The following is a 10,752-nucleotide window of genomic DNA, read 5'->3' on the forward strand; positions in this document are numbered from 1 at the left end:
ACATCACATGTATTGGCGTTGATCGATGAAATCAACAAAACCAATACAGACTCCTAAGTCAACAAACCTCGAAGGAGGTGTAGAATTGTGTGTACTATTTTTTTCTGCTAGGGAATTGGGATGTGAATATATGATCAACATCGAGGATTAGGAACTCTCACTGGGGATTAGAGAGTGGGTGTTGAGTTATCAGATTTTAAGTTTTTTATAGAGGATGGGAATCAGTACTCAGGTGATGAACTTAAAGATTGAGAGTAGGATGCCATTGTGGGGGTCTTACACCTATCTCAAAGATATGGGTAGAGAATTGGATACCATGGAGGGGGCCTTACACCAATCTCAAAATGTTGAGAATATAGAATTGGACGTCGTGGAGGGGGTCTCACACCAATCTCAAGGAAGTAGGTAGAGAATTGGATGCCATGGAGGGGGCTGTACACCAATTTCAAATATGTAGGTAGAGAATTGGATGCCATGGAGGGGGCCTTACACCAATCTCAAAAAGGAGAATAGAGAATTGGACACCGCGGAGGGGGTCTCACACCAATCTCGAGGATGTAGGTAGAGAATTGGATGCCATGGAGGGGGCCTTACACCAATCTCAAAAAGGAGAATAGAGAATTGGACACCGCGGAGGGGGTCTCACACCAATCTCGAGGATGTAGGTAGAGAATTGGATGCCATGGAGGGGGCCTTACAACAATCTCAAAGATGTAGGTAGAGAATTAGATGCCATGGAGGGGGCCTTACACCAATCTCTAAAAGTTGAGAATAGGATGCAATGTTCCATAAAGGGGAGTCTTACTCCTATCTCAAAGATATAGGTAGATAATTGGATGTCATAGAGGGGGCCTTACACCAATCTCGAAGATATAGGTAGAGAATTGGACGCCATGGAGGGGGTCTCATACCAATCTCAAAAGGTTGAGAATAGGATGTGATTTTCCATAAAAGAGAGTGTTACTCCTATCTCAAAGATATAGATAGAGAATTGGATGACATGGAGGGGGTCTTATACCAATCTAAAAAGGTTGAGAATAGGGAATTGGACGACGTAGAGGGGGTCTCACACCAATCTCGATGATGTAGGTAAAGAATTGGATGTCGTGGAGGGGGTCTTACACCTATCTCAAAGAAATAGGTAGAGAGTTGGATGCCATGGAGGGGGTCTTATACCAATCTCAAAAGGTAGGTAAAAAGGGAAATAGTGTCTCAGTATTGGCCTCGAGGGTAGGAATGTAGTGCAAAAAAGTTTGTGGTGTCGAATTCATAAATGCATGTCATGTAAGAAGATTGACATTGGTGAGGAAGTTGAGTAAAATTTTGTAAGGTTTTATGCAGAATGTGGAGTTCCACAAGGATATGAAGAGAATTAGTGCAGACAAGGATAGTCGTGTTGCACGAGCAAAGAGTAAAAGACCTCAAAATTGAGAGAATCAACTCAACAAATTTATTTTCTTTTCTTGTTATTTTTATCACATTTAATTATAAAAATACATTTTCAGAAATTAATTTTAGTTGGTTGATGACTTTTCAAAAGAGAGTTTTTTTTATTGAATTTTATTATCATCAAAAATATTTTTGGTTATTTTGTTCTTTGTTCATTGTAGTCTGAACTAAAGTATGGCTCTGTGGCTTTTATCCATAACACAAAAAGGGCAATTGAAGAAATAGATAAACTTTTGAAAGAGATTTCATTAGTAAGCTCCAATAAGTGTTACAAATTGAGTGCAGGCCAATGCCTCAAAAAGTACAATTATGCATGACTGCATCAAAGTACATAAAAAAATATCCTATACTAAGTACATATCATAGGCTAAGAATGTATAATACATATCATATATGCTGTGAAGATATGAAATAAAAAAGGAATCCTCTGAGTGACTGTCTTTGGCGGGGCAAGCTCCTGATCGAGCAGACCTACTAAGTCATGCTCCAGGAGAAGAGTTCTTTTTGCTTGTGCTTAGAGGTGCAACCCTCTCATAGCTTGTAAGGTAGTAGTTCTTCCAGGTCCGGGTCTGGTCGGAATCCATATGACATTTTGCTGTCATCCATCCTCAGGAAGGTCACAGACACCCTACAGTGTCGCACTCCTGGAATGCAGTGTTTGACAACGTCTGCTCCGTTTTCTTTAAGAACCAGCACTGAACCCACTGGTATCAGAATCTCCACGACTCCTCTGAACTCACTAGGGCCAATGATATGAATTTATTTTTCAAACAGAATGTTGCTCTTGCTCATGAAAGAGACTGTGCAGAAAAGTTTCACAAAGTCATGATGGTCAATGTGCGGGGCTATGCAGTCTCCTTCATCATATATGTTGATAATACAACTATTGGGAATATTTTTAGTTGGTAGTATGCTCCATCAGAACATTTTCTTAATCATCCACTTTATCATGGGGGGTAGCGGATCCACCTGATCATGTCTCAGAATTCGAGGAGGATTTCCTTGTCTATCGTTAGTGAAGTTGTAATAGTAGCCACACTGTATGGTGATCCTACCCTTTCCACGCATCCATTTTTGTGGCTCAGAATATCTTCTTTCCATCAGGAGGCCTACTTAACCTCTATCTCTCAGATTAAAGATGTACTCAAGAGTACTTCTTTCATCACTTTCGTAGAAGACCCTCGTATATAGCTCCAAGCCTTCTAGTATATTAATGAACCTTCCTTGAACTTCTTCATAAAATTCAAAATCCCTTTTGTTTACTTTACTCATTTGTTTACTTTACTCATTTTTACTTTACTCATTTTATAGTATTCTACCATACTAATGATCGGCGGCTATCAAGGATGTTCCCTTATTTCCACGTCGATGGGAATCCAGGTTGGTGCTGTATCTACCTGCAGCGAAATGTATGACTCTGCATCCCGATGGGATATATGGCTCTGTACCCAACGGGGCATAAGGTTCTGCATTCATCAGGTAATCTATGGTCTGAAATCCATCATCAGAGGATACGTACTCCTTTAAATTACTGTAACGCTCAAGGTGGAGGACATTGCAGTCCAGACACTCCACAAATGCTTATGTAGCTGATGTACGTGCAGGTATCTTAGCGTTGCATGTCGGGCAACCCGTACAAAGAACATCTGAAACTAGTGGTATCTCTGGCTCTGTAACAAACCTGGACTCATCTTGTGTAGCTGGAAAACTGTAAGAGGTCTCTCTCATGCCTGATTGATATATGTTCCCCTCAGGAATGGGGGTGAGCAAATTTTTCGCCTCCTTCCGGCGTCTTCTCTCTTCAGGTAAAAAAGCCCTTTGCTTTCAGCGGTTAGTGTTCCTGCGCTGAGTTCTACGTAGTGGTGCATCTAGCAGTCTTTCATCATTGGTAGTGACTAGGCCTCCGGTTGGTGTAGCTATCATAGACGGTAGGCGACTAGTCCCCTCCATCGGGTCTTGTTGTATTATCACCTTTTTTTCCTTCAGTGAGGAACTGTTTTTGATGCCAAACCTTAGCAGCGATGGTAGCCCTTCTTTTTCCTGATGGCTAACCATGTCTATTAGAAGACCCTCATAGTCCATGTTGACTTGACTGAGTCCATGTCAAAGTCTATGATGGCGCCCTGCGGCTCCCTTTCCTCGGCGAGTGCGAGGTTCCAACCATCTTTAAAAGTAAAGATCAGCCTTTGGCCTGACATTTTTCTGCAGACGACAGAAAAAATATAACTGAGCTGAAACTTACTGTGAAAACGAACAAAACAGATTGTTTATTAAAGAAAATTTTAGTTTATGTTGGTGAGAAAATTATTTTTTATGTATGTATTTTGTTCAATTTAGTAGAATATCAAATTTAAAGGTAGAAAGGAGTAAATTAAAATAGTTTAAAGGTAGAAAGGAGTAAATTAAAATGTGTAATTTCAAAAATTTTCATTATATTTAGGTTAATTTTATTACAAAATTTTTGGATCTGGTCAGAGATGTTTAGCCAAATAGATAATCGCAGAACAATAAAGATTTTAAAATTTTAAATTAAGCGATGTCAAACAATTTCAGGTTGCACAGTATGTCTTCAGGTATTGTCCGTTGATTCACAACATGGGTCTTTCATCACGAAAATCTACTAGCTGGTAGGCTCCTCCTGCGTAGACCTTTTGTATGACAAATGGTCCCTCCCAAGTTGGCTCAAATTTTTCACCTATCTTGCGGCGTACAAGAATGTGTCTTTTGAGCACGAGGACAAGGTGAAGACTTATGGAAGGATTCTCAACTTACAGCTAGCAAGGAAGAGATGCTGCCAGTTTTAGTGGATCCCAAGATACATATTCCAGTTGAGGTAACAATAATCATTTGAATCTAGAGAAAAATGATAGATACAGAATTAAATAGGGTTTATATTAAGTTGGGTTCAAAAAAGCTTCCTAAAAGGGAAAGCCCTTATAGTTAATTACATCTTAATTGACCAAAGTCACCTAAGAGAAATCCAGACGCCATCTCTCAGAGTCGGTGTTGCCAACCAACTTACAACTGAAGAAAGTGCAAAGCTCAGGCTCAAGGTATTTGAGAGTCTTGAAGGAAAAAGACTTAGGCTAGAAGCACAACAACATTTGGAACTTTACCAAGCAAAGATTGTACAAGCTCATGAAAAATTGGTCCGCTCAAGGACGTTCAACTTGTAGGGTGTGCATAGAGTGGGAGTCCTGAACGTCATCTGGTATGCCCACAAAGCTTCTAATAATCTGTTGTGTCAATCTCTTTTGTTTTAATCAAGTGTTTTCTTTAAAATCTGTACCAAAATCTTGTTGAAGGCCTCGGCCAGGCCATTTGCCCTAAGATAGTAAATTGTAGAATATCTCAAATCTATCCCGTGTCGTTTTATGAAATTGTTGATTTTGGTACTGTTAAAGGCTGTCATATTATCAGAAATTATTCTTTGCGGTACTTTGAAACGGTAGACAATTTGAATTTTAAAAAATTCAAGGACGTGCTGTGCCGTAACCACTTGTAATGGTACTGCCTCCACCCATTTGAAGACTTAATATGTAGCGGTGAGTATGAATCTATGTCCTTTCGAAGACAGAGGGTCTATCGTAACTATTACATCTATGCCCCAAAACTCAAACGACCACGAGGCGACGGTTGGGTGTAAAACTTTTGGAGGTTGGTGCAAAACCACCCCATGCATTTGACACTGGTGACATCTTCTGACCGTATCCATGCAGTCAGACATCATTGCTGGCTAATAATATCTGAGTCTCTTGATCTTCATTTTCATCTTCAGCCTTGACTGGTGAGCGGCACACAATCCGGCATGTACTTCTTTAACAATATTTTGTGCTTCTGTTTTGCTTAAACAACGTAGCCACATCTGGTTAGATGATCTTCTGTAGAGGACGTTACCCATTAGAGCGTAAGACATAGACCTTTTTTAATGTGATGTGCTTCAGACTTATCCTCTGATAACTTCCAAATTTGCAAATATTCCATCAATGACTTACACCAATCTTCGTTGATGTCTGCAACCGCAATCATCATTTCTTTGTCTTTTCCAAGCTTGTGAAGATTGTTGAGGTCGACTTGAGAAAAAAACTTGTCTTCCTTTTACTATGATATTAATGGAATCCTCCGGGGGACATACCATCTCCTTAGCAAGTTTTGCTAGAGCATCAGCATGGGCATTATCTCCCCTAGGAATCCGGTAGAAAGTCACGTTGGGGATCTGTTCCAGCAGCTTCATGGCGTGCCGATGGTATTCTGCTAGTCTTGGATTTAAAATCTTGTATTGTGCCGGTGGTATTCTTCACGTTGGGGATCTGTTTCAGTAGCTTCAAGGATGTCGTTTCTGTAATTTTTTTGGATTTTTCAAAATTTATAATTTTTTTGGTTTTTTCTGATTTTTCTAATAGTTCTTTTTAATTCAGAATCGTAGGGCTCTAGTCCTTCAGAACCTTCTAGTCCTTCAGAACGGGCTCTAGTCCTTCAGAACCTGAACTACGCATAGACTAACATATAATAAAATAAAATAAAATAAACACACAAAATAAGATAAAATAAGATAACTTAAAGTTTAAATAAGACTTTCTACAAATAAAAATTTGCTTTTAAATTAATTTCTCCCCGATAACGACACCAAAAACTTGATCTCTGGATACTGCTAATAGGCACAATACAACAATAATTCAGATTATATTTCACTTATATTTCCTTACTTTGTAACAAAACCAAAGACTTGATCGTGAAGAAAAATAAGATTTTTAATTTATATATATTGAGATACTATGCAAGTATACACATCATTATCAAGTAATATAGGACTTTTTGATTAAGACCTGAATATCGAACCCACAGAGAGAATACACAATGTACGTTATTGAACAACAAAATTTTTATTTTTAATAAAAAGATAATTATCTAAACTATAGATGATTTTTTCAGTAATGAAAATTTAAATATTTTTGGAATTTTCAATATTTTGATAGAACAATAACAATTTAAAAAGATTACTAGAGTTTTTGTAGAAAAAAAACACTAAATATGAAAATATCTTTCTTCTTGTTATGAACCAGTAATAAGTATAACAATTCTATTGTGGAAGTATGCAAATTGTGTTGTGTCAAATATGAACAATAATATTCTTTACCCTTATTAGAGATGCTATAAAGAACATTAACTAATTTAACGTTTGAATAGTTCTGAAGATTGACTAGGCAGGGAAGATACTAGCTCTCACTCTAAAGTTCCCTTGATTCCCTCCACCTAGGGGCTAACATCTCGTATCAAAACCTAAAAAAATAACCCAATTTGGGGGCATTAACATGTCATTTTAAAGTCCTCTTACTCTACACCCTTCAATGAATATTTCCTTATTTTTTTGCACTCAATCGTATGGACTACATTCTCATTCATACAACCTAATGTGATTCTTTCCAATTATTGATAGAGACAATACTAGCCTGGTTCTTACGTGTTATCACAACAAATTTTAACTTCTGGATTGGTCAAAATAAGAAGAAAATGAAGTGCATGGATTTAAATCATCAAAACTTCTTCTATCATTGAAGATCAATGCTTTCCACAACTTCCATCCAAAACTTAATTACTTATCATTTTAAGAAGAAGGATAAAGAAAACTACTCAGAATCTATGGAGAAAACAAAACCACACTTTAGTTTAAAAGAAAAAAATATTGTCAAACCAACAACAAGTCTCAATTAAAACCAAAAGTAGTCTAAAAAAAAGATAAAAAATTATCTCAAGTCCTCTTCCAAACTCTTGAAGTTACTTTGATTTTCTTCTGTTTACAATCACTCAAAATAAAATAAAATTAAAAGTGGTGCCTGAAAATCTCTCTAAACTAACTCCCCAAATGAGAACTTTCAAAACTTTCCAATACTTTTGGGACCCTTTTCTAAGTCCTCTCTTCTTTCTTTTATAATTTCCCAAAAGGTTCTTTGGTTTCTCTTCAAAATATGTCTAGATTTGATGTATTTCCCCAAGAGATGCATCCTTTCATGATAATTTTTGTCCATGGTGGTTATAACCACCTATTAAGCCAATGGGTGCCTCAAAAACCTCTTTAAATTCACGAAAACCGAATTTACTCGTTCAATAACTACTACTGGCGCTTAAGCGCTGGGCCTCTAGCACTTAGGCGCGGCCTTCTCTATTTAACCGGCGCTTAGACACCAAAACTCTTTTGCACATTTTTCACCTTTTTGCTCCAAATTTGATCCTTTTTTCACTCCTTTAAGCAATTTTCACCATTTTTACCTGTATCTATTTTTCACCCTTTTGACCTGTATCGGCAAGAAAAACACAAAAATACCTTCCATTAAAGTGAAATATCTCAAAAATAGATTAAAAATGTGTCTAAAAACACTATATATTTTAGTTGTATTAAAATCCCCCAAACTTAAAATGTTACTTGTCCTCAAGTGACACTTCAATCTTTAAAAACTAAATTTGTATGATATGTATATGAGTTTATTTAGGATTTACTAAAATTTTGATTTAGAAATATAAGAGTCTAATTTAGAAAAATTATTCAGTAAATGAGACCAACTTAAAGTTTAGAAATTCTTAATGTTAATAAAAATGAAAATATGAGTTTTTATCTAATTTAGAAATATATTATAAATTTTACAAATTTAGAATTTAGTTGTTTTATTATCTCCACTTAAAAATTTTCATTAAAAATAATTTTGCTTACTATATTATATCTATAAGCTTAAGAGTTTCTCAAGTCTTATACTTTAAAAAGATCAAATGTAGAACCAATTTTTGATTGGACACTAATCCTCAAGCTTCTACTTCCTAATTTTTTTCTCCTTTTCTTATTCTTTTTCTTTTTCTTTTCTTTCTGTTTATTCTTTTCGTTTTCTTTTCTTTCTTTTTAACTTTTATTTTTCAGGCAAGGATTACTATATCTGGATAGGCCTTTAATGATTTTAAATTTCACTTCTCCTTTCTTAAAGCAAAGTCTTGTTAAAGCAAAGTCTTGAGCAAAGTCTTGATATAAGTCTTTTACTTATAAATATAATAATAGTTTAAAAATTATTTTAATAAAAGTGATTTAAGTATTAAAAATAAAAGTCTAAATTATAAAAAATTTTCAAAAATACATTTTTTCTTACTATAAATAGTTACTTATATTAATCATTTTCTCGTCTAAAAAATTTTTAACTTAAAGTTTTTCTTCATTATTAAAAAATTTTAACTAAATTTTCTAATTCGTTTCTAAAATCAAATTTTACTTCCCTAATATAACTTCATATACATAATCAATTTTTTTCTTTCAAATCAAATTCACTTGTAGCACATTTGAGAACAAAACAAATTCACTTGCCATTTTGTTTGTGCTATTTTGGGGGTTGGAGGGGAGTTGCCCGTAAGAAGCTGCCGGTCACCGGAATCGAAATCCCATCGACCGCTTCAGAAGGAAGTTTAAGCATGAAATTTAAACCCTAATGATAGATGTATAAAACTAAAAACAGAAGTAAAATTAATTTTTGATCAAAATTTCTATATTTTCATTTCAATTTAACATGTAGAGATTCAATAGACTTCTAAGCAGTGGGTATAAATATAAAAGTAAACTAACACACTAACTTTATTTCACGATCTCAACATAAAAACAAACAAACTTACATGATAAAAGAAAAATATGGGGTAGTAGTTTCAGAAATTTAAATTTAAGTTCTAAGTTAGCTATATTGTTAAACTTTTCAAAAGACATAGAATCAAGTTCAATCCTAATCTAACTAAAACAGTATTAAACACACATCAACAATTACTACCCTAGAATATTAAAACAGGCCACTAACAAAACACAACATCACAATAACAATATAAAAGGTCCCAAACATAACATAGTACATAGTCCAAATCAACATAAAACAAATGTAGCAGTACCACATCACATAGTCACATCACATAGTCTTCACATAGTCTTCAACATAAACAAACATAAAAATATCATAATCCTACTCTCATCCTCAGAATCATCACTATACCACTTTTTTGCAGGCTCTTAATCAGGATATCGAGGATATTGAGGAAATTGCACTCCTGGGTCACCTCTAATCAGGCTCTCCAAAGATGAGTGAATTTTTTCTTCATAATCACTTTTTCTCCTAATATAACTATTAGTATGATCTGTAAAACGCTCTAAATTTTGTACCTTATCAGTGGTAAAATTGATATTATCCATCATCTTCTGTAATAACTCATCTCGGGTATTAGTATACTCATCTCGAGTTGTAGAAGCATGTGAGATAGATGGTCTAGATGTAGAAATAGCAGAGGTAGAAGCAACAGATGTCTCCATACAGATGTCTCCATTCCATATGTCTCCATTCCATAGCTTCTAGAAAATCCTCCTCTCCGGCCAAAAAATGAATGCTCAAAATAACTCTTCACATTCACCTTAGTGATGGGCTTTAGAGGTAATAACACTTCCTCCCAGCTTCCTATTTAACTCCAGCTTGCTCACACAAAGAAAAGATCAAGGAAGCAAATCCCAGACCTGCTGTTGTAACAGCTTGTTGACCTCACTTTTGGTTGAGGTCTAGAAACTTCTTCAGTAGCCTAGGTCTAGCCATAGGACTTTCCTATTGACTAGTCTTAGAAAACTAGAAAAGGTACCCTCACTATTAGAAATTCAAAGCCTTTCTTTTTACTCAACTTGAAATTCCACATATTGATCTTAACCTCTAATATTTAGTAGGTAAGATCATTATGAGAGAAATTAAGAAGAGTTCCTATAGGATTACTTGGCTTTAGAATTGACCCTAGGTGTTGAATTGGACTAGGGTTCACCATATCTTCACAATACATTAATCCATGGTTCATTTAGAATGGATATCTATCCAATTCTATGTGAAATGCCTAACTTGGTCTTTTGCCCCTAGGCACCTCCAAATTACCTAACTACCCTTGGGACCCAAATTTGGCTAAAATTCCCAAATTTTGCCAAAATACCCAAAATTGATCAAAACCCATTTCAAACACCTTGAATACATCCAAATTTGTCAAAATTTCCAAAAATGGCCAAATTACCAAGATACCCCTCCATGACCCAAAAATCCAAAAATTCCAAAAATACCTAAAAAATGCCAATAAATCTAAAATATTCCCAATTTCATTTTGTTAAACTACACCTTGGTCCAATTTGGTCAATTTGACCATCTCTGACCAAAACCCCAATTAGCCTCAATATTGGCTAACACCCCAAATTTCAACAATTGAATGCCTTAGACCTCAAATTGGCATCCAATTTTTGTTAAAAATCCTTTATAAGGTCATTTT

The 10,752-nt window shown here is 35.4% G+C and overlaps 1 protein-coding gene across 1 annotated transcript in view; it reads left to right on the forward strand.

The window, feature by feature from the left end:
• Positions 1 to 2,760: 2,760 nt before the first annotated feature.
• LOC110037663 (cyclin-D3-2-like) overlaps positions 2,761 to 10,752 on the forward strand; it is a gene marked incomplete at its 5' end in the record, with an annotated part of 79,872 nt that continues 71,880 nt past the window's right edge. Inside the window, 2 exons of the mRNA XM_020742360.1 lie at positions 2,761 to 2,928; positions 3,011 to 3,121. Coding sequence (XP_020598019.1) covers positions 2,761 to 2,928; positions 3,011 to 3,121 — 279 coding nt within the window. The remainder of the gene's footprint in view (positions 2,929 to 3,010; positions 3,122 to 10,752) is intronic.

Source organism: Phalaenopsis equestris, unplaced genomic scaffold (assembly GCF_001263595.1).
Source record: "Phalaenopsis equestris unplaced genomic scaffold, ASM126359v1 Scaffold223152, whole genome shotgun sequence".
Lineage (NCBI taxonomy): Eukaryota > Viridiplantae > Streptophyta > Magnoliopsida > Asparagales > Orchidaceae > Phalaenopsis > Phalaenopsis equestris.